This window comes from Enhydra lutris, unplaced genomic scaffold (assembly GCF_002288905.1).
Source record: "Enhydra lutris kenyoni isolate GAN:26980312 unplaced genomic scaffold, ASM228890v2 scaffoldscaffold39, whole genome shotgun sequence".
NCBI classification, from domain to species: domain Eukaryota; kingdom Metazoa; phylum Chordata; class Mammalia; order Carnivora; family Mustelidae; genus Enhydra; species Enhydra lutris.
Window position 1 is genome coordinate 12,512,085 of NW_019154123.1, and position 20,832 is coordinate 12,532,916.

At 48.2% G+C, this 20,832-nt stretch overlaps 1 protein-coding gene across 1 annotated transcript in view; it reads left to right on the forward strand.

Annotated features, from left to right (window-relative positions):
• Positions 1-20,832, forward strand: part of LOC111154956 (raftlin, lipid raft linker 1) — a 192,721-nt gene that overhangs the window by 129,433 nt on the left and 42,456 nt on the right. Inside the window, exons 5-6 of the mRNA XM_022514919.1 lie at positions 4,110-4,449; positions 12,982-13,185. Coding sequence (XP_022370627.1) covers positions 4,110-4,449; positions 12,982-13,185 — 544 coding nt within the window. The remainder of the gene's footprint in view (positions 1-4,109; positions 4,450-12,981; positions 13,186-20,832) is intronic.

Sequence of the window (20,832 nt, forward strand, 5' to 3'; positions counted from 1 at the left end):
TCCAATTCTCTCAAACCCCTCACCTCTTCCTATTGTATTACATTATTTCATTTGTTACAGCCCTGACCTGTCAGAAACTTTTCAGCCTCCCCTTGTGGTGGAAATAATCACTGTCATATCTATGCCTGTATATCCGATACTATATTATCATTCTGTATGAGAAATTTGTGGAGTATTTACATTTTTCAGTTATAAAAGTTATATGCATACTCATTAGAAAAAGTTTGAAAAATTACACACCAATAGAAATATTACATAGCTGTCATCATACTATGTCTATAAGGTTTAGAATCTTGATTTTTTTTTAAGATTTTTATTTATTTATTTGTCAGAAAGAGAGAGAGAGAGAGCACAGGCAGACAGAGTGGCAGGCAGAGGCAGAGGGAGAAGCAGGCTCCCCACAGAACAAGGAGCCCGATGTGGGACTCGATCCCAGGACGCTGGGATCATGACCTGAGCCGAAGGCAGCTGCTTAACCAACTGAGCCACCCAGGCATCCCTAGAATCTTGATTTTTTTAACAACACTTTATAAAATAAGCAGTTTTGTGCCTTGCTGGTATAATTGTTTTTAAAATCTATTTACAATAATTAGCTGAATCTTCTTGAGAGCTGGGATTCCTATTTTGTACTCCCAGCAACTAAGTACAATGTTAGTCTGGGGCAGTGTAGGAACTTAATACAGTGTGTTGAATTCTGGAACTGAAAAATTCATCCGTCTGCATCCCCACCTTCACTGAGCTCATTCTGGGAATGGAGACATACTTATTCACTCACTATTTATTGTATTCATTCGTTCATTGCCCGGATACTTACTCTACATCTGACATCATTCTAGCACCAGGGACAAAGCCATGCACAAAGCTCTGCCTCCGTGGCATATATATTCTAGAAAAGTGGTTCTCAAATTTGGGGTACACTGGAATTACTGGAAGCCTTGCTAAAACACAAGTCTCTGGGCCCTACCCTCATGTCATGATTCTGTCATGATCCAGAAATACAAGGTGCTAGGCAGAACCTATTTGGGGACCAAATCTGAAGGAGGTTTTGATTCATGGTTTCTGAGCCAGCGAGGCCTGAGTATTTACGTTTCTAACACGTTCCCAGGTGATGCTGGTGCTACTAATAAGGGACCCCACTTTGGGAATGCCTGGCATAGAGGATAAGTTTGAAGTACAGTAGCTCCAAAGATGAGTGTTGTCTATTAAGACATGAAGGGCACATGTCCGATTAATGCAAAACCTCTCCAATTTCAAGTCCCAGTAAAGAAGGAGAGGACTGGGATAATGGCCTGTGTCCAGAGTCCTCGCCTCCTTACTCTGGGTGACTGTCAGCCATCTCGGCAGGGTCACAGAAACCTGGGAGCGAGGGTAGAGCAACAGTGACAGTTAGGAGTACCTTCTCTGTGCCTCTCCTTCCACACACCTGCCATCTGGAATGTCTAATCTTCAGAGCAACTGCAAGAGAAGTATGATTCCCCCAGGTCCCCTGCATTTTATGGGTGAGAAAACTGAGGCCTAGAAAGTTGTGTAACTCTGGTTCCAGAGTCTCACACCTTGAGCTCCAAGCCAGGCCTTTTTAGCCTTCAAACCCCATGGCTCAGGCTGAGACTGGCCTATGGTTGAGCCCTCAGTGGGACCAGCTTTTCAAAATGTGTCAGCAGTCAGAGGTGTCTTGTCTGTGGGTGGGACACCCGTGGCAGGGGTTGGGTGCGAGTGTGGGATCCTGTGCCCACAGGTCCCTGTTCCTGCAGCGCCGCAGCAAACGGAGAGGTTCGGATTTGCAATTGGTGAAGGAGTGAGCCACGCTGGAGTGTAGGGGACTGACAGCTGAAACAGAGGTCTGCAGCCTGGGGGGAGATGGCTCAAGGTCCTTCCGCTAGGAGCTATATCTGGAAATTATTAATAGTATTTTCTCACATGTGACAATTTGTGGCCGTTAGGTTTCGTTTACTTTTACTACAGGTTTAGTGCCTTGAGAATTTGCATCACATGTTCAAAACTGTAAAAAACCTGTTTCCAAACCCCTTCCGAAGAAGTGTAGGCAAGTCATGTGTGAAATAGTTAACAGATTTAGAAAATTAAGGTCAGAAAAAAAGCCACCTCCATCCCCTACAGTGGGAATGGGAGGTGTCAGTACGAACATGGCCAGGGTCCCCAGCTCTGAAACACGCCCGCATGCAGTTGTCCATGGCTACCTGGACCACATCGCTTTAGCTGCACCCCTGTGCTGTAGCCTCCTGTCCTAGCCAGCTAGCAAGGGTTAACAGTATATAAGTGATGTAAGAAAAATGTCTCTTCATTTTCTGTAGAACTGAGGAAGACACATTTTACACCATGGTGCTACAGGAGTCCTACAACAAAGTTCTCTGTTCCTTACCTCCAAATTATGCTTCTCTCTTATGGACCTGGCACGTTTCCTCATTTCATTTGAGATTTGTAAGATCCATTGCTTTGCCTATGTTGCCAGGAAGCTCAGAGCTAGGCTTTGTAGCCAGCAGCTTCCCTTAACCTAAGGTTCTTAGACAGTAATTATCTTCCCCTCTTCTCTTTTGAAAACTTTCGTTACCTGTGTCTTCTTTCAGAAGCTTTCCAAAACAATTTCTAAAAGTAGGTGGGTATCACAGATTAATAGGCGAGAAATGAATATTCAGAATGGAAAATGGTTTGTTTCATGGAAAGTTTCTTTTTTGTAATGGTCTTTGAAGGATTAAACAGAACAATTTATGGAAAATGCCAAGACAGTTTATGGAAAATGCCTAGTACAGTGCCTGGGACACAGTAGGTCTTCACTAGATGGTAATTTCTCCTATTGTTGTCATTATTTCTAGCACAGGCTAGATTTTATAGAAAGACTGGACTGTACATTTGTAATTGCTCTAGATTGCTTTCCAGAATATGCAGTACTGAACTAAAATGACCTTTGGCTGTAAGTTAGGGTGGTTCATCCAAGGAGGCCTGCCACGGCTTGGTTATCTCTTAGAGTAGCTCCATGCTGGCGTTTCTTACTAATTCTCAAATGATGGTGGATGATCCCTGCAGAAGCCTCAAGATTTTCTGAGGTCATCCACTCAAGGGTTTGGTGACTAAGACTTGTACAACTCGGGGGTCTTCACTTCCTGATTTAGCTGTAAAGTGACCTGAGCATCCTTGCCCAGAAAGTCCCCTAAAGCCAATTTCCTAGTTTGGAATGGCTCTTGCTTGATTTTATTTGGCTACTCTTTTCCATTTTTCTTTCCCCTGTGATTATTAAATTCAGTTGCCAGGGTTATTTGTCAGGGAGGGAAGAGTTAAAGTGCCTCAGTACTCTGCATGGCCATTAGCCCCCCCATCTTGGGGGCTCAGGAAGTGAGAAGCAAGTTCCCTGTGGCCGGGACTAGATGGTGTGCACCATGGCTTGGAGACTCATGAGTCTGCCCAAGCAACACCTGCAGGTTGCTTTTTTGGGTGGTTTTTGGGTGCCTTTGGCAGAGGCGGAGAGCACCATGGAGCAGGTGTCAGTCACATTTCCCCGCTGTGGGGAACGTGCACACCAGCTTTCACGCGGTGGTGATTTTCCCCACCTCCGCCCTTCTCTGCCAAAACCATTGTTGAAAAGAGGAAGCTCTTTGGGTCATAAAATGTCATCTGGTAGTTAGTATATGGCTATATAGACCTACTGGATTACACAGTAGCCTGATTGGCAGGAAGTAGGTGATTCATCAGAAAAAAAAAATAATGAAAAAAACAAACTCTTACCAAAATGAACTTCCTCTTTCAAACCCTTTGTTCCAACTCATCCTTTAGAACCTTCTTGCAGCCTCTTAGAAAAAAAAAAATAACCAACAGGGGACTGATGCAGTATTTCAAAGAAAGGGCATCTCAGCCCTGTCTAGCCACATGCTTCATAGTTAAAAAGGGCAAGCCCCATGCCGTCTGTCCCCAGTGGGACCAGGCTTAGGGTGTGGCCGCTGCCTAGAGGGGACATGGACATCTGCTACCTTGAGAGATTTCATGTCGGAGACTGAAACAGCCACAGACGCCTTCAGTGAGGTGTTTTGGATGCTGCACACGGCTCACCTTTGACAGAACATTCCATTCACCCAGTCCCTTTCATTTTGTTTGCCTCACAGGTCCAAGAGGCTGCAAGTCAGGGCCTGAAATTCGTGGGTGTCATACCTCAGTATGGTTGCCCTGCGAAGTCAGCAGGCAGCAGCCCCCCAGCGGACACCAGAGCTGCAGAAAAGGAGCTGGGCAGGTGCAGGGAGGACGAGAACCCCGGGGCTCCAGCGGGGACAGACAGCAGCCAGGAGCCAGGCCAAGGCCCTGGAGGGGAGACGCCCATTGCCGAGCAACCCACCTCGCCCTCTGGAGAAGGGGACGGTGCAGAACTGTCCCCACACAGGGTGAGCAAGACTCTGGATGGGCCAGATGGTGACCTGTTGGAAGTGCATGAGGAGCCACTCTCCGGAAGTAAGTATGTCAACACAGGTACTTTTGACCCACTTACAGAGAGCCTAACAGCTTTCCAGTAATCCCCACGGCATTTTAGGAAAAAGAAATGGAATGAGAATGTACAGACAGCAGTCCATCGCAGAAGAATCTGGATTTTTCTGTGCCTCCTGACTGGTGGCTTACAGATGTATGACTTCTGGGAGAGCAGGACTACATGAAATTGACTTGCGGTGGCTCCAACATGTCACATCTGAAGTGGATTCTAGGACTCGAGGGATTTTATCCCCACTCTCTTGCACGGCCCTTGAATGACCCCACTCCTCGCACAGGAAGTGTTCATGTGCAGGGCACCCGTGCAGAATCGATGCTCCGCTTTCGGTCTGTTCGTTTTGAATGTCCACCCAGAAAGAGAAATCCAGAGAGCCAGTTTGGAAGACGAATTGGGCAGGGAACTGGTGATTCAGCTCACTCGGCTGTAAAAAACCCGGTTTCAGGGAGTGTGTCTAGTTGACAGGCCCGCACTGTGGAGGGAATACTGCCATGGAGAGACCACCAATGTGTGAACCCTCTTATGTTGTAGTGGCCGTTAGAGCGTGCACGTTAGCATGGCCGTTTCAGATAACAACATAACAACGATGATAGTGACCAGCGGTTAGTGGTACCTCCTGTACACCAGGCCCTGCCCCAGTAAGCACCTCACATGACTGATCTCCTAATTCTCTCTATATCACTGCGATGTGGGCTGCTGTGGTTTCCTTATCCATTGTACAGCTGAGTAAACTGAGGCTGGGAGAGTACATCTTCACCCAGGCTGGAAACTGGCAGAGCTGGTCTGTGAGCCCAGCTGCCTTAACCACCATCCCTTCATGCCTCTCTGTGCGGTCTCCCCTGTGTGATACTCTCGTACACCAATAAGATTCACTGAGGCCTTCAGTTTATGGTGAGTGAAGTTTCTCTCCATTTCCCTGTCATTCCCTTTCTTCTTTCTCCAGAAAATCTAGCATCCAGCCATTTCCAGCCATTTCCTGAGAGCCAAGCACTCGTAGGAGCTCCATGGCCTCCTCCAGCCTTTATAAGGTGCACAAGCAACAAGACTCCCAGGAGATCCCCAGGCCTTAGGAGGCCTTTCTCCTTAGCCTTAACCTTCCTGGTTAATGTTATTATTCATTTACTGAGTCTTGAAATTAGCCTCTTATTTACTTATTTGTTTGAAAGAGAGAGACAGAGACAGAGAGCAGGGAGAAGAGTAGAGGGAGAAGGACAAGCAGACCCCTTGCTGAGAACAGAGCCTAACCGAGGGCTCGATCCCACAACCCTGAGTTTATGACCTAAGCTGAGATCAAGAGTTGGATGCTTAACTGAGCCACCCAGGTGGCCTGAAATTAGCCTCTTATTAATGATGAGGAACAGTTTATGCTTTGAGAGTAGAAAAGAAGGTGGAACAGTTTATTTTATTATATTAGGTCAGTACTTCTTGAAAAGGAAATTGTGGGATGGTTCGTTCTGGGCTTATTTACAAAGTTGATTTGGAGGGGGAGATTGGCACTGCCTCCATTCTGGGATATATTGTGATAGTTGTTTAATCAAGGTCCAGATCCTTCTTAAATATGTACTAAAGTGGGGCTCTTCATTATGAAACATTTTACACAGTTTGAGGTAGACTTCTCCTTCCTCCAGAGTAGCTGAGACTCTGGCGTGCCTCCTGATGAATGTCTAAATCTTGTTCCGGAAACCATCTTCTTACTGGTGTTGGGCTGGATGTGTTGGTCTGAATCCCCAGGAAGAAGATAGTCCTCCTTGGACTTGGAGGAGGACCTTGCATGGAGGAGCATGCAAGGGTGAGGGCTCAGGGCAGGCATAGGCCCTCCAGGAGAAAAGAGTAGGAGTCATTGAGAGGCAGGTAGCACTGGGTTAAGAACCTAGACTCTGGGGACGCCTGGGTGGCTCACTGGGTTAAGTGTCTGCCTTCAGCTCAGGTCGTGATCCCAGGGTCCTGAGATTGAGCCTAATGTTGGGCTCCCTTCCTTCTCCCTCTGACTCTACCCCCTCGTGCTCTCTCTCTCTCTCTCAAATAAATAATAAATAATCTTTGAGAGTCTAGACTCTGCTTACATTCATTCCATTTGCCATCTTCTCCTTAGGCGGTCTTGGGCAAGTTACCCTCCTTTGCCTCAGTTTCTTACCCTGGAGAATAGAGACAGAACAATAGTTTCTTGTCGAAAGGTTACGTGAGGGAGACACTTAAGGCTCTCGGCACTGCTTGACTCTTAAGTGTGAATTGTTACCACTGGCACGCAGGCTCAGTAGCCCCACCCACGGACCTCTGCCTCTGTACGGAGCCCTGGCTTGGAGAAAGGAGGGCATCAATACTGAAGTACCCCTTGGGACTTTTCTGATCTTTCCTGCTCCAGAATCGACCTTTCTCTGAGCCTGCTTCTGGACTTCCTGCCCTCTGTGGTTGACCCAAGGGAAAATTTACTGGGAAGAATTGTACTAGGACCATTTCCCCCACATGCTCCCCTGGGGCTGTTTGCCTCCCTTAGGCAGAGACTCCGCTCCATTGCTGAACACACACAGCCCCTCAACACAGGCGGTGTCTTGGCCTGTGTCTCATTTCTTTCAAGACCCTGTTCTCTACTAGCAGACCAGATCCTGCTGAAGAATGATGGGTTAATGCATGTCTGGAGGTGGTCAGCCCAATAGTGGATGGAATTTTGGGCCTTGGAGGCTGAGAAGTATACCACTTTAATCTCAGTCAGTGGGCAGCTGGCTGGCTGTTGTCTACACACGACTGGGCCTTATCTGTCTGCTCGGGAGGCCACAGGTCTCTGAAATTTTGGCAGCTTGTTGCTATCCTTTATTCCTTGTGTGGCATGAATGAGCCCTTGGACTTGCTTCATCAGTTCACGAACATACAGGTGTTACTGGTACACATACATGGCCTTGCGGGGGATGGGCAGACAGTCATGATGGTGGCAGCTCTGGCTGAACCGGTCTAAGTTCTTCCGATGGGCCATTTTGATGGCGCCTCACAATAGCTTTATGATAGTGGACGCTATTATGAAGTCCATCTTGCAGATAAGGAAAGTCACCGTCTATGCCGTCACATAGTGAAATTTTATCTCCTAGCTTGAGCACCCAGCCTCCCCAAAGGCCGGACATGCAGAGGCCGTGTCAGCATTGGTCATGGCCTTCACCTGACCCCAGCCTCTCTTGTCAGTCTCTTTCCTGAGAAGTCTTACCATTTTCTTCCACCATCACCCTGTGCCCCACATCCCCCCAGCTTCCCCTCCCTGCTGCTTGCTCAGCTTTCAGCTTGCCTTTCTCTCAGGGCCCCCTAAGGAGGGTGAAGTGTTTTTACTCCTCTTTCTGCCAGGTGGGCTTAAATAGGCAATCACAGCAAGACAATTAAAAAAAATCCAGAGGGAGTCTCCCTCTTTCCCCCTCCTTCCCCTCGTTTAATTTATTTCCTTTATAGGATGCCTAGGGGAGCAGGTCTAGGCTGCAACTGCTCCCATAAGGCTCACCAGCAAATTCACCATCCAGACATGCGGCAGGCCACCCTCCCCATCCCCGTGGGCTCTTGAACGGCTGCTCTGGTCCAGAGGTTCTGCTCCCCTTGCCCACACAGGTCCCTCTGGAGACCAATCTTGGGGTTCTCTTCCTGATCACTGACTTTTCTTTCCTGGTCCTGGAGAATTTTCATGCATGCAGAGATCTCCCGAGCAGGTGCAGGGACAGCCCGGGGCCTCACTCCTAGACACTGCCATTCCCACACTTCCCCCGCCTTATGGTGAACACACAGCACCCCCCGTAGCTGTACTCAGAAGAGCATGAATGGCCCCTTGTGATGCATTTCTGTTGATAGGGAGCATGCTTTCTTCATCTGTAAACATCAGTCCAGGTGGGGAAGGCCAGTGCAGGGAAAGGTTAGGAAGGCGTCCCCAGATGTCCACCTGTCACTTCTCTCCTGGCTGGCAGCATTCCCGTCTGTCCTTCTCTCAGCATCTCTGTTGTATCATCTTCAGTCAGAGAAACAAGGAGGCCAGGAAGGTCCACACAAATTCAGGTTGTTCTCGCCATCCCTGAGATAATAATTGAGCATCTTCCAAGTGCTGTCCTTCCTGTCCTATGCCTAGCCACTTAAAATGCTTAGAAATGCCAGTCAGAAACCTCAGTGACCTCATCTGTATTTCTTGGCTGAGGAGTTTTTATTCAGTAGGCTTCCCTGTGCAGCCAGCTCACTGTGTGGGGAGGGAGAGGTGGTGTCCTCCTGAGTCTGGCCTTTCTGGTGTGTAGCCACCCCCCCATCCCACACTGAGCCAGTGCCCTCCCCTCCCCTCTCCGTGCCCCCAGGATGGTTCTAGCCTGAGGTTCTGCCTCATCCCAGATCTGCCACCTGCCTCCATCTTCTTGGCCTTTCACTCAGTCCATTAACAAATAGCTAGTGAGCTCCCACCCGTGCTCAGCGGCTCCTGCTTTCTGTGTACTGATGAAATTAGCCTCTTGTTAGATTTGGAAACAGCCCAAGGTCTGGGGTTGGAAAGACTCTTGGCTTTGCCACTTTCCAGCTTGTGATGTCTGGGGGATCCACTCAAGGTTTCTAGGCGCAGAACCCATGCTGCCCCTCGTGTGGGCTGGGAGAGTCACATCAGATGGTGGAGGTCAAAGTGCCCGTGGTTACCGCTGCCCTTGCCAGGGGCTTCCCGTGGAATGCTGTGTATGCTGCAGTTCCCCTGCTTTGTCCACACAAACAGGCCGCACCCAGACCCAGAGGGGCCCTGCTTGTCCTACCCACGCCTGACAGAAGTCTGAAGCAGTTTCTCTCAGATTCAGGAATCTGGATGGGCTCCAGGCCCTTCTGCCCTCTTGTCGCACCACAGAGCCCACAGCCCTGCTTCCCAGTGCAAACCTTTCATCTGAGCACCCCCACCTCCCTGCCTGTGACCTTAGCAGACCTTAGCCCCCGCTTAGTCCAGCTACCAGGTCAAGTCTGACTCCCACATGTTTCTTCCCACCCAGGCAACTCGCCAGCTTCCTCCTCCACCCACTCTAACCCTTGGAGCCTCGTGCTTTAAACAGACGCTGAACTCTCTCTTCCCTCCAGCCTGGAGGTCTCTTAGAACACCAGGACCCAACCGGCTTGTCTGCTCCCTGCCAATCACAGGGTCTCTGGGGTCTCACTTGCAGACAGAATGCAGACTTTCACCCTGTGCCTAAATCCCCACTGCCTGGCGTGGGCCTCAGAACTGGCATCTTCCTTCTTTCCTTCCTGCTCCTGAGGAGCTTAGCAAGGCGGTGGTGGGCCTGGCTGTCAGGCTGGAAGCGCCCAGGAGGCCCCATGCCCCTCCTCTTTCCCTAGCTTGTTGTACTTGTCAGGTTCAAGTCAATCCGGCAAACGTGTATGTATCCCCTATCATTATTACAGGGACTTTTCTGCACATGGGGGATCTAAATAGCACGAGGCAAGCCCCCTTGTGTGAGGGAGAAAGTGAAAGACAAGAAGACAAATAAAAATCCAAGTCAAGACAGTCCTGATGCTCCTTGGATGCTCTGCCAGACCAGTTCTTCAGCTGTTCTCAGAACATTCTCAGAAACAATGCTTTCCCCCCTCCTTTGGGACTTTCTGTCCCATGTCTGGAAAAATCTTCCAGCTGGGGTCATGGCAGAGTCACAAAGCAGCTGAGAATATTTAAACAAACTTGGGACTTCTTTTTGGAACCCTCCGTGCCTGCCCATGTGATGATGTGTGCTGGAGAATCAGAATATTAAAACACCAAAGGGCATCATTTGGGGACAGTTCTGTTGTCCGGTTTCCATGTGAGTAGTGAGAGGATTGTGGCCAAGGATCCAGCAGGAGAGGGGAGTTAACTGAAGGGTTACACATCTGAAATCAGATTTCTCCCAATATTTCATCGCTACTCATGCTTTGGAGGCTCCTGAGTCCAGCAGCATTTCCTTCCCTTCCTGACAAATTTATTTCTGTCTCTGGCTTTGGCCCTCTTCCCTGGGGAGGATCCCGATGGAAGAGCTGGGACACGGTCAGCCCTGTGCCGTCTACCTTGTCTGGCAGGCTCTGCCTTCCCTTCCCATCCAGCAGCCCCCGCTTCCCCTTTTGGCCTTCCCCTTTTTCTGTTTCATTACGCGTTTGGGAAAGTTGTGTTTCTGTCTTGCCGTGTGAGTGGGGAATCCTTGTGGGTGATGAAGTGTTGTCATGTGTTTTTGGACTTTGGCCGCTGTCAGATTCTCCACTCGCCTCTCCCCTGTAGGGGCTGTGGTTTCTTTTTCTTTTTAATATCTATACGTTTGTGCTTGACCAGAGCAGACTGTGGTGAATGGTGCTCTGGCCCACGCTGGGGTCACCTGAGGACGGCTGTCCTAGCCTCTGCCTGCAAGCGTTCTCTGGAATGAGAACGTGCCCCTGCAGGCCAGACACCCCCAGGGAATTCGTACCTCAGGAGTGGCCCTCAGTTCCTGAAGATAAATGCCCAGGCTTCCTTGCCCCTTGGGAAGGCAATCTGAGGTGTGTTCTGTACAGGGTCTCAGGGAGCTCTGTTAACTGAGCCCCAATTGCTACAGCAGTAACCCGCTCATTAAGGCACCCTTCACTGGCTTTCCTCTCTTCCCTATTTCCTACCCCTCCTCCCTCGCTCTGTTTCCTGGGATCATGTCCCAAATAAACTACTGGCACTCAAAACATACAGGGTTTGCTTTGGAAGAAATCCGAATAAAGTCAGGGACTCACTAAAGCATTGCTTATCCTCTTGTCTTTAATAGCTGTGGCTTTTATTTGAACCCCTAGCACCTAAGCACTGGAGAAGGCCTGATTCTGTAGTTTACATCCTTTCCCCCTTAGCGCCAATCTGTTGCATGATTTCCCCACCATTTCTTTGCATGACTCCATTCCTCAAGTGTGTATTTCAAAGTCATGAATATAGTCCAGTGATTACCACCTCCATACACCAAGACCTAATTTCTTGTGTGAAAACATTTACTGGCTAGAGGTGGCTTCCTGAGTCAGGCAAATGGACTGCGAAATGTAATTGGGAGTGGGGATCATACATAGGCCAGATTCGGTTGCTTAAAATCCAGGTGGCCACTTTTAAAGATGGGCACCTCTCTTTCCTAATTGGTTCTATACAATGGAGACCCTGAAATGGTCCCCCCGCTAGCTTAACTCTTGCTGGTGACAAAGGGTCATGGCCTGGCATTGCTCCCGAGGGACCTTGGCTGATGTTTGCTCAGATGGAGCTGTAAAAGACTTCCTTTGCCCGGAACACAATACCTATTGGGATAATTTTAGCTGTTGTGTGGATGGACATATTTGGTGTTAATGTGCCTCATCATTCCTTCTGTGTATAGCGACCGGTAGCTGCTTCCCTGATGGTCATGAAGCAAACGTTCCCTTTTAAATTCATTTACTTAAATAAAGGAAAGCGATTGTGCTTAAAAGAATAATAATGCAGCTAAGTGTTTGGATACTACAGAATCGTGAGATACTGAAATACGGTGGGAGGCCGCATCCCAGAAGGTGGGTCGAGACGAGGTCTCTCCTGCAGGGAGCATGAGTGTGCTTTGTCCTTTTTGCTCATGTCAGCCATTGTTTACGACTTTTAAAATATTTCTTTGAAAGAAGGGTGGGGATTTTCTTATTATTCCAGTAGCTATTTTTGGAAACCAAAGCATACTACTGACTAGACTGTGTGAGCAAAGCTTTTTAGGCTGGGTAAACTCTGATCGCTTGACTACATGAATAACACAAAAATAGACCTTCAAGACTTAGATTGAAATTCCAGGTATTCGTTCCTCGAGGCTGATAGCACTCGCTCGTGGCCAGCAGCACGTACGGCCAGTGTGGGGCAGCTGCTGGCTGGTAGTGAGTATTGATTTTTGAAGAACTGAGCTATATAAATGAAGGAAGGAAAAGCTCAGAGCCCCACTCCCAGTGCCATCTACCTACCACTCCAGGCAAGAACTCCCATTTACGGGAACATATTTATTTTTATATATCAATGGTGTGTTTTTGATGTACTTGATTAAATATTATGGTTTCGGCCCGAGGAAACACCGCTGCAGTTTATAAATAGTGAGTTCAGGGGTGTACAAGGTTCCTGGAATTAAAGCAGTATTTTTAGTCTTATGTGCCTCTGTCTCTTCACCTTTTTTTAAAGGACCAACTCTCACCCAAATACGTCCACTTTTTTTCCACCAAAACACCTTTGTATGAGTTTCTTGAAATGTCCCCAATGTCTTCACAAACACCTGACTGTACAAACTGATCCCAGATAACAGTTGTTCATCCTCCTACGCCAGACTCAAAACTCAGGTACCCACCGGAAGCTCAGTCTTTGATGTACATGTCATTTTCAAGGCTCCCTAACGTACAGTTGGAATCAGGTTTTATTATTCGGCAAAGGTGCAACCTAACAGAGAGTTTACCTTTGAGAACGTTTCTCCTGGCTCCTAAGAGATTCCCTACTAGACCCAAGGAAGCAGGTTTTTATCACTGTTTGACCTCTTCTCTCCCACCTCCTTTACAAATCCCAACAGAAATGGAGATCCTCGCCCTTTTCAACAAGCCGAAGAGCCATCAGAAGTGCCGCCAGTACTATCCTGTCAGCATTCCTCTCCGGGTCTCTAAGAACGGCCAGACGGTGAGCGGTTTGGATGCCAACTGGTTGGAGCACATGAGTGACCACTTCCGGAAAGGAGGCATGCTGGTGAATGCTGTCTTCTACCTTGGCATGGTCAATGGTATGGAAGTTACAAACCTTGGGCGGCCCTTACCAACTCTGCTTCTCTTTTCCTCCTAGCCCGTCTTCAGAGCCTGCCCCATTCAGATAGCCCCGCAACTGATAAATTCGCTGCATTTGATTTCTAATTCACACAAAATCCACCCCCAGTGCTCTCAGAACCTCCCTAGGAATCAGCCAGGTATCTTCTGAAATGTCAGAGAAATGGAAGTGATTCTGTGTTTTTCCTGGTGGCCTCAATCCACGTTGCTTTTAAAGGCTTTTAAAAAGATGATTTCGCATTTGTTAATTGCCCCCTGGGGTCATGCCAAGCACCCCCTACCCAAGTGCAAATTGTTTGTAAACACTATTGCCTTGGAAGTAGCAGTAGCAACACCCAGGATTAACCCCTGAGAAGTGAATCAAACTGCTTTGTTTCTTTAAGCTCTGTAGAAAAACACACTGTCTCTGGGTCTCATGGCACCCGGTACCCCCTCCTCAGTAATGATCTCTTTCTGGGGGAGGCTGCATGGAGTGCTTTGACTGATGGCCGCTCTTCTAAAGCAGAGAGTATGTGCCCATAGTGGGGAAGGGTGTCAGGCAAAGAAAGAGTTTGGGGTGAATACAACAGCAAGTTGAGTCACTAGGGTGCATCAGAGCTGGGAGGCCGTTTGGGGAGTGGGGCCAACGTCCTAGCAGGTAAGGATCCTGAGGGCTACCCGTCAGCAGGATTCCTAAGTGAAGCCTAACACCAAATGTGTTGATCCCAGCAAAGGCTGGCATGGGGCATTGATAGCACCGTGTCTTGGTTGTAGAGCAGTTTTCTCCCCAAGAATTAGCAGAGTCAGTAACAGAGGTTTGGAGTCTACCTTATTTGTAATCCTTGAAATGCCAGCAAACATCTGTGGAAGAGACATCAGTCTTAATTCTGAAGGTACACGCTTTAAATCATCGGAAGCCTTGCAACATCGTACAACACAGACAGGTTTTAATTTTGGCGAGTCCCTTATTCTTATCTACATGTCAATATCTCATGTTAACATATTAATACAATAACAGCAGGCATTGTAAGTATAAGGGGCCAGAACCATTTGTGGAATGGATAAATGATATAAGAGACGTGGCAGGCTCATTAAGAATACCTGTCAAGTATCACGATCCAGCAGATTTTCTATGATGATGGGAACGTTCCATATCTGTGCTGTCCCATATGGTAGCCACAGCTACATGTGGCTATTGACCACTTTAAAGCACATGAATGCAGGGTAAGTTACTTTATGTGCTTAGCGGCTAGTTGCGTATGAGTGCGATTCTAGAGTATACATTTCATTAAGGCAACTAATGAAGAGCCAAAGTGATCCTCTGGTGGCAGGGTTGGTAGCATTCCTCTGTAGGAGAAGGCCTTCCCTGGGTGCTTGCGAAGGTCCTGGAAGCCAGAGAACATCACGGTCTGTTTTGAGATGCACCATAAAACACCAGTGGCCTCTACTCGGGGCAGATGTTTACAGCCCTGATTCACTGGCCTTAGGGGAGGTCAGGGAGGAGCCCCTTGGCCTCCTGCAGGGACACCCCATCACCCATCTTGGGTGGTGCCAGTGACTCCTTTTATCTCCCCTCAGGCCCGTAGAGGCTCTCTGAGGCCATACGCCCTTCTACATTTCTCCCTGGGAAACTGATGGTTAGTTGTACTAACATCTTAAAGATGTTCAGTGACTCACTGAACGCAGCAGCTACACAGGCAGTCCCGCTTTGGAGAATTCGGGTGTCAGAAGGGAAATTTTCTCTGGTCCTGCTGCCCGGCATGTCTGGGGCAAGCTGAGGACAGCTCGAAAGTTCACGATGCCGTTTATCATCTTTTGGGCCATTACGGCTTTGGCAACCAAGACGGCTCCCTACTCCCTTCTCCTTCCCTGTTCTCTGACCTCAAGTCCAGAAACACAGATAATTCATAAGAGTTTTTTTCTTCAGATTTGACTTGAGAGTTTGAAATGCTGTTATATCCTCCCTTGGCTTTAGCCGCGTGAAATCCAGCCCTTCTGCCTGGAAGACAGAACATGAAATTTCCCCTGGCAAGTGCAGCTGGAAGCCGAGCCCCAAGCCTGTGGCCTGTCTACAGCTCCCCAGCAGCTGCCCGGCTCAGTCTCAGAGAATGGCTGCAAAATTCTCAGAACAATATTTATTTAAACCCACTCAAAATTCAAATGCAATTTCACCCTGTATGTTTCTGATGGGAGGGGGATGTGACTTAGGAGCCATGCTCAGTGGGTTAGGGTGTTTCTGCTCTGGAAGAGGCCAAGGTTTCCGTGGGCCAGGGATAAAATACACATATGCTCTTTTCCCAGAATTAAAAAAAAAAAAAAAAAAAAAAAAAAAAGGCAAGTGGGTCATAATTCTAAAAAGGAACCTATTTCTAATAAGATAATTAGCGTCCTTACAATAAACCTGGCAGAGTTGGAAGCACATCTTTAAGCTGTTTGCCATCTGGAAAAACACCAGTCTTGATTCTTAAATGGATATTTGTACTCTGAAATATTTTCCACAGAGTCATAAAACTCATGAGAACTTTGTCCCATAAACAGGGTGATGTCTTAGCCTGAATTATTCAGTTAGGACTCTAGCTTCTGTTTTCAAGCCTTTACCCCTTAGGACATGGAAAAACTTAAATAGTCCTTAAATTTGGGCCTTTGCTGAGTCTAGGACTCCTCTCCTGGGGTCAGTTATGAAGCCTTAGAAGGACCAGGTATCTTGGGCTGGGTAGACTATGCCCTTGGGGCCTGGTAAGCCAAAACACAGACAAAAGGGAAGCATAATGATGCTAATGGACACCTAGCAATTACACTGTGCTGGTCCTCGTCTAAGCAGTTCAAACATAGGAACTCATTTAATCCCCATAACTCAGTGAAGCAGATACTGTTGTTATCCCTATGACACAGCTATGGAAACTAAGGCACAGAGTGATTAAGGCATTGCAAAGTTTAGTAAGTGGCAAGGAAGTAGTACGAAGAAAGAGGGTAAGGGAAAGGAAAAAAGACATGAGGAGTGGTTAAAAGAGGTGACCATGTTGGCAAGAGGTCTAGCCTCCCAGGGAGGGCTTGGGTGGCCCTTGGGAAGGGAGGGGAGCTCCAGTCACCTTTAGGGTAGTAGCAGGACCTGGGTTCCCAGCCCCCAGTGTGAATGAGTGCAGGGGTGGGTCAGACAGCCAGGCGGACAGGCACACAGAAACACCACCCTGTCAGACTAAGGCCAGAATCTCTGCTTCCAGAGGGTGGGAGAGGTGGGGAGGGGAATCCTTCTGCTGTTGATGAGGAGTCGGGTGGGTATCCCCAAGGGGAAGGTCAAGGTGGAGCTGGGTGCCCACCATTTGAAGACCCACCCAGGAGCCTGCTTTTTTGCCAAGGGCCTCCAGGCTGACAGAGTCTCCTGCTGCGATCACTGGCCGCCAATGCTACTGCTGCCACCACCCACTCTCCTTGCCCGCCCTGGCCCTCCCTTAGTCACCTGGCTGGCCCTGTCCTTGCTCTGCATTCCTTGTTCTACCCTTGTCCTATCCTCGTCCCCACTTCCCCTTACCCTTGTGCCATACTCCCTTGGCCCTGTCCTGACTCTCCTTCCCCTACTCCCCCGGCCCTCCCCTCACCCTCGCCTGCCCCTCCCCCAGTCCTTATATCTCTGGCAGTATCATCCTTACCCACCCCACATTCAGATGTTTTCAGTTGTTTCCAGCATGTCCTTTGTAGCAGGTGATTCAAACCAGAATCCAGTCCACTAGCATGCGCTGCGTACGGTGACCATGGCCTCACTTCTCTTTGATATAGAGGAATCATTTCTTGATGACCCTCACTGCTTGAAATAAAGCCAGCCTCTCACCCTGCAGAATGTCCTGCATTATGTGTCAGGTCGCTGCCTTGTGATGTCATCCACCTAATTCTTTACCCTCTATATCTGGCAAACTGGTGTTTAGTTCTAAGGCCTTCCTAAAGGCCTGTGACTGCGGCACATTTCAGATGATGCTGAGTTTTACCCGCTGCACCTCATCAGGAGACACAGTATACCTAGATGTCTCTCCATTGCTGTCCTTTTGAAAGATTGTCTTCCCCGAGACCGTCCCTGATGCCCCAGCCACATCTAAATCCAAATGGCATCTGGTCTTTTGGCATCTTTTTTGATGCCTAGCATAACCTACATTATTTTATATTTGCAAAATACACATGTAAAAAAGTACCTATTTCAAATAAAATACACACCAAGATACATGTTTTATACAGATGTACTTACAAGCCCTCGGGTGAGTTCTGCATCCCATCCTTCTTAGCACCCCAGTGTCGGGGCACCACGCACCGTATACAGGAGGTGATGGATAAAAGCTTCCAGATGATGTTTGGTAATGCCAGTGGAGATGAGGGGGAGAAGCTGGTGTTAGGGTGCGCATCACAGGAGCCTGGGGGCCTGAAGAACTAGGTGTAGGCGGAACGGAAAGGAAAGGGGATGAGGCAGTTCCAGGTGCTTCCAGCAGCCACTTCCTTGGAACGCCGCCATCTCCGGGAATGTTTGGCCTGCTGATTACAGGCATGGCTCGTGTTTTAGAGGAGCACTTACTAATGTGGGGGGTGGACCTTCCGTATACCTTACATGCATTTTCCCTTGTATCCATAGCGCATCTTCAAATGAACTTTTTATTCCTGTATCACACACATACAGAAAACTATGCACACTATAAAGATAGAGCCCAGTAATTTCCACAAGGTGAGCATATCCATGTAACCAGCACCAGATCAAGACATAGAATATACCAGCCCCCTAAAAGCCCCCCTCATATACCCCTTATAGTCCCTATCCCCCAAGAATAACCATAGTCACACCTTGAAATGCCAGAGATGAGTTGTAAACTTTACATGAATGGAACACGTGAATGAATGCCCTCCTTGTGTTTGGCTTCTTTGACTCATTGCATTTGTGACACTCATCCACATTTTTACATATAATTGCAGATCATTTTTCTCCTCACTGCTGTATGTTATCCCTTGTGTCGGTATATACATACCTGATCCACTTCCAAGTATATTTTTATTTTTATTTTTTGCCCCTTAGAGGAAGACATGGCGTCTGTACAGTTTTAACCCCAAAAGGAAGCCCTAAGGCCAGTCTACCTGTGACCCCACTAAGATGCCACCCAAAACACCACGGCTGGAGTAGGGTGTAGTAGTCAGGTAACTCTGCAAGGCTAGGGTCCAGAGTTGGGGATGATCACGCCCAGCTGGCGCCCCAGCGCCTGGCACAGCGTGGTAGCTCAGCGAGGTAGCTCAGCGCATCTCTTCATGTTTGAAAGGGCGTAGGTTTCGGAATCAAATCAACCACAGTTTAGAGCTAGTCTGGCCCTTGCATTCCATTTGAACATGAACACATGAATGAACTCCTGCGACCTCTGTCCACTAACCCACTAAGAGGGAATGAGTAGCCTTGCAGATTGGGGGAAAAGATTCCAGGAGAAACTGTCAGCTGTGCCTGATCTTACGTCTCAGAGCCAGCAAGCACTGAATCAGAGCGTTTCTTCCCCGTTTCGTTGGTTTAAATCGTTCTGCCCTTGCTGGCTCACCTTACTATAACTGAAGAGGGGGGATACCTCCTCTAGATCACTCACCACTTAAAAGTTGGAATGCAGGATCGAAGGCAGGCCATGAGGGCTCAGGAAATGGAAGGCAATAGGCCTGCTCACTCTTTTCATAATGTCAGCCAATTAGGCATGGTATGGTTGTTGGTCAGCAGCACGGTACCATGACCTGGGGTTGCATGACCAGTGATTACATTTATGGTGGGGGTTACAGGTCCATGTGACAGCAGGCACAGTTACGGTTATGCAGTTGGCACGTTTCATTGCTGGCACCAAGGTGGGGCTGTGAGCCGCCTCTGACGTTGAATGGGGGTCTCTCAGGGACCCAAGGAAATCTGTTAGGCTGGCTACCCAGTAGTCCAGTCTAGCTTGTTAACAGGACAATGGTGACTTTTTATTTCATCCTGCAAAACCAGACTACATACCAGTTGTCACCATGTGCACATTTTCTAACTGAACTCTGGGGAACACCACGAGGGTAAGCCTGAAGTTTAGCTTGCTAGGTCCCAGAGGCTGCAGGGGAAAAGCGGTGGCCCCCCCAGAATTCACCTCTTAGAATAATAGGGCTCATCTCCTTTTCCCACATCCTTCTTGTAAATCATAAGCTTGGAATGTTAAGGTGGCCTTTTGCCAAAAGACCAGCATCAAATATTTATACGATACCGGGGCAAATAGCTCTCAGTGCACAGTAGGGAAGCATCTTTACTTTAATAAAAAAATGCAGTGATAATGGAGTGTTTTCCATAGATGTAGGGTGATTTAACCTTTTACGTTGGGAGCCTTCACTCTAAGCTAGACCTCTTCATACCCAGCTTGGTGCACATTATAGCAAGGCTGAGCCAGTAAAGGCAGTGAGAGGTTGGGGAGTGGACGAGGGTGTCAAAGCAAGGGGCTCTTTAAAAGCCCAGCTGTCTGCTCTCCGTGCTTCACTGACTTTTTTGCTGTTACAGATGATCAAAATTTGACAGCCATTCTGAACTTGCATCAGAGTTAAGCAAGTGAATCAGCACTCTGGATTCAGAATAGCAGAGCGGCGGACTGAGAGGCAGGAGAGCAGACAGTGGATGAGACAGCTAAATAAGGACCCGGTTCATTCCTACTTCACAGCCCACGTCTGGCCATACTTCTTCCCACTGGCCACACAGTCGTCCTTCCAGGCTTGTGAGCTGGGAGGCAGGAGCGGAAGCCAGGCCAGGGCTGGGGAAGGATGTCTGGCTGAGCGGCAGTGACTCCTTCCCCCTTCTGGACCTCAGCTCTGCCATACGAGGCTGTTGGTAGGCTAAACACGCACCATCATGCTTCTGTCAGATCGCCGAACACATAGTAGGCACATTTTAAGGGCTTACACGTTTTCCATTGAGGAAGTTTGTATGTAAAGACTTTGGAAATTGGAGAGAGCATCTTTTGGTAGAAGCCTTGTGGGAGTTTGTGCTGTGTTGGTATAATCCTGAGGGAATCGTTGAGTCTATTCTAGTCTCAAGAATCCCCAATTCTAGTTCTAAGAATCCCCAGGTCAGGACTTGGGAAAGCTTTATTCAAAGTGGTTCTGTAGGGCGTTCCTACTGCGGCAGGAGCTCCAACTGGATCTTAAAGGTGAGTTTGATGATGGTCCCTCTTGTCCTAAAGCCTCAAATACTTGTAATGTGGTTCAGCTGAAGAGCAGCCCTGTTATTCCCTGGTTATCTCTGTAGAATGTCCGTTAGGAGGGCCTCGAGCAAACACCTGGGGAAAACTTTTTAGCAGAGCAGATGAGAGAGGCAAGCTTAGCACTTTTGCTAAAGCTCTTTGATAACAGTCTCTCAGTTTAGGAAAACAAATAAGGAACTGGCACATGGTTGTTGTTGTAAGTTGATTAAGTTACATTGATCTTACTTGAAATGGAGTATTATCTTGTCAGGTTAGAACAGTATCTGGGTAAGGCTGCTGGGCTCCAGGAATTACTCTCACAGCTGTGGTTTGTTGAGGTGGTCAGGCCTATCATTCTGGAATAATCAAGAATACAGCCAAGCCAAACAGAAGTACACCCATCAGTCAGCTATTGCCACAATAATGCTGTGCAAC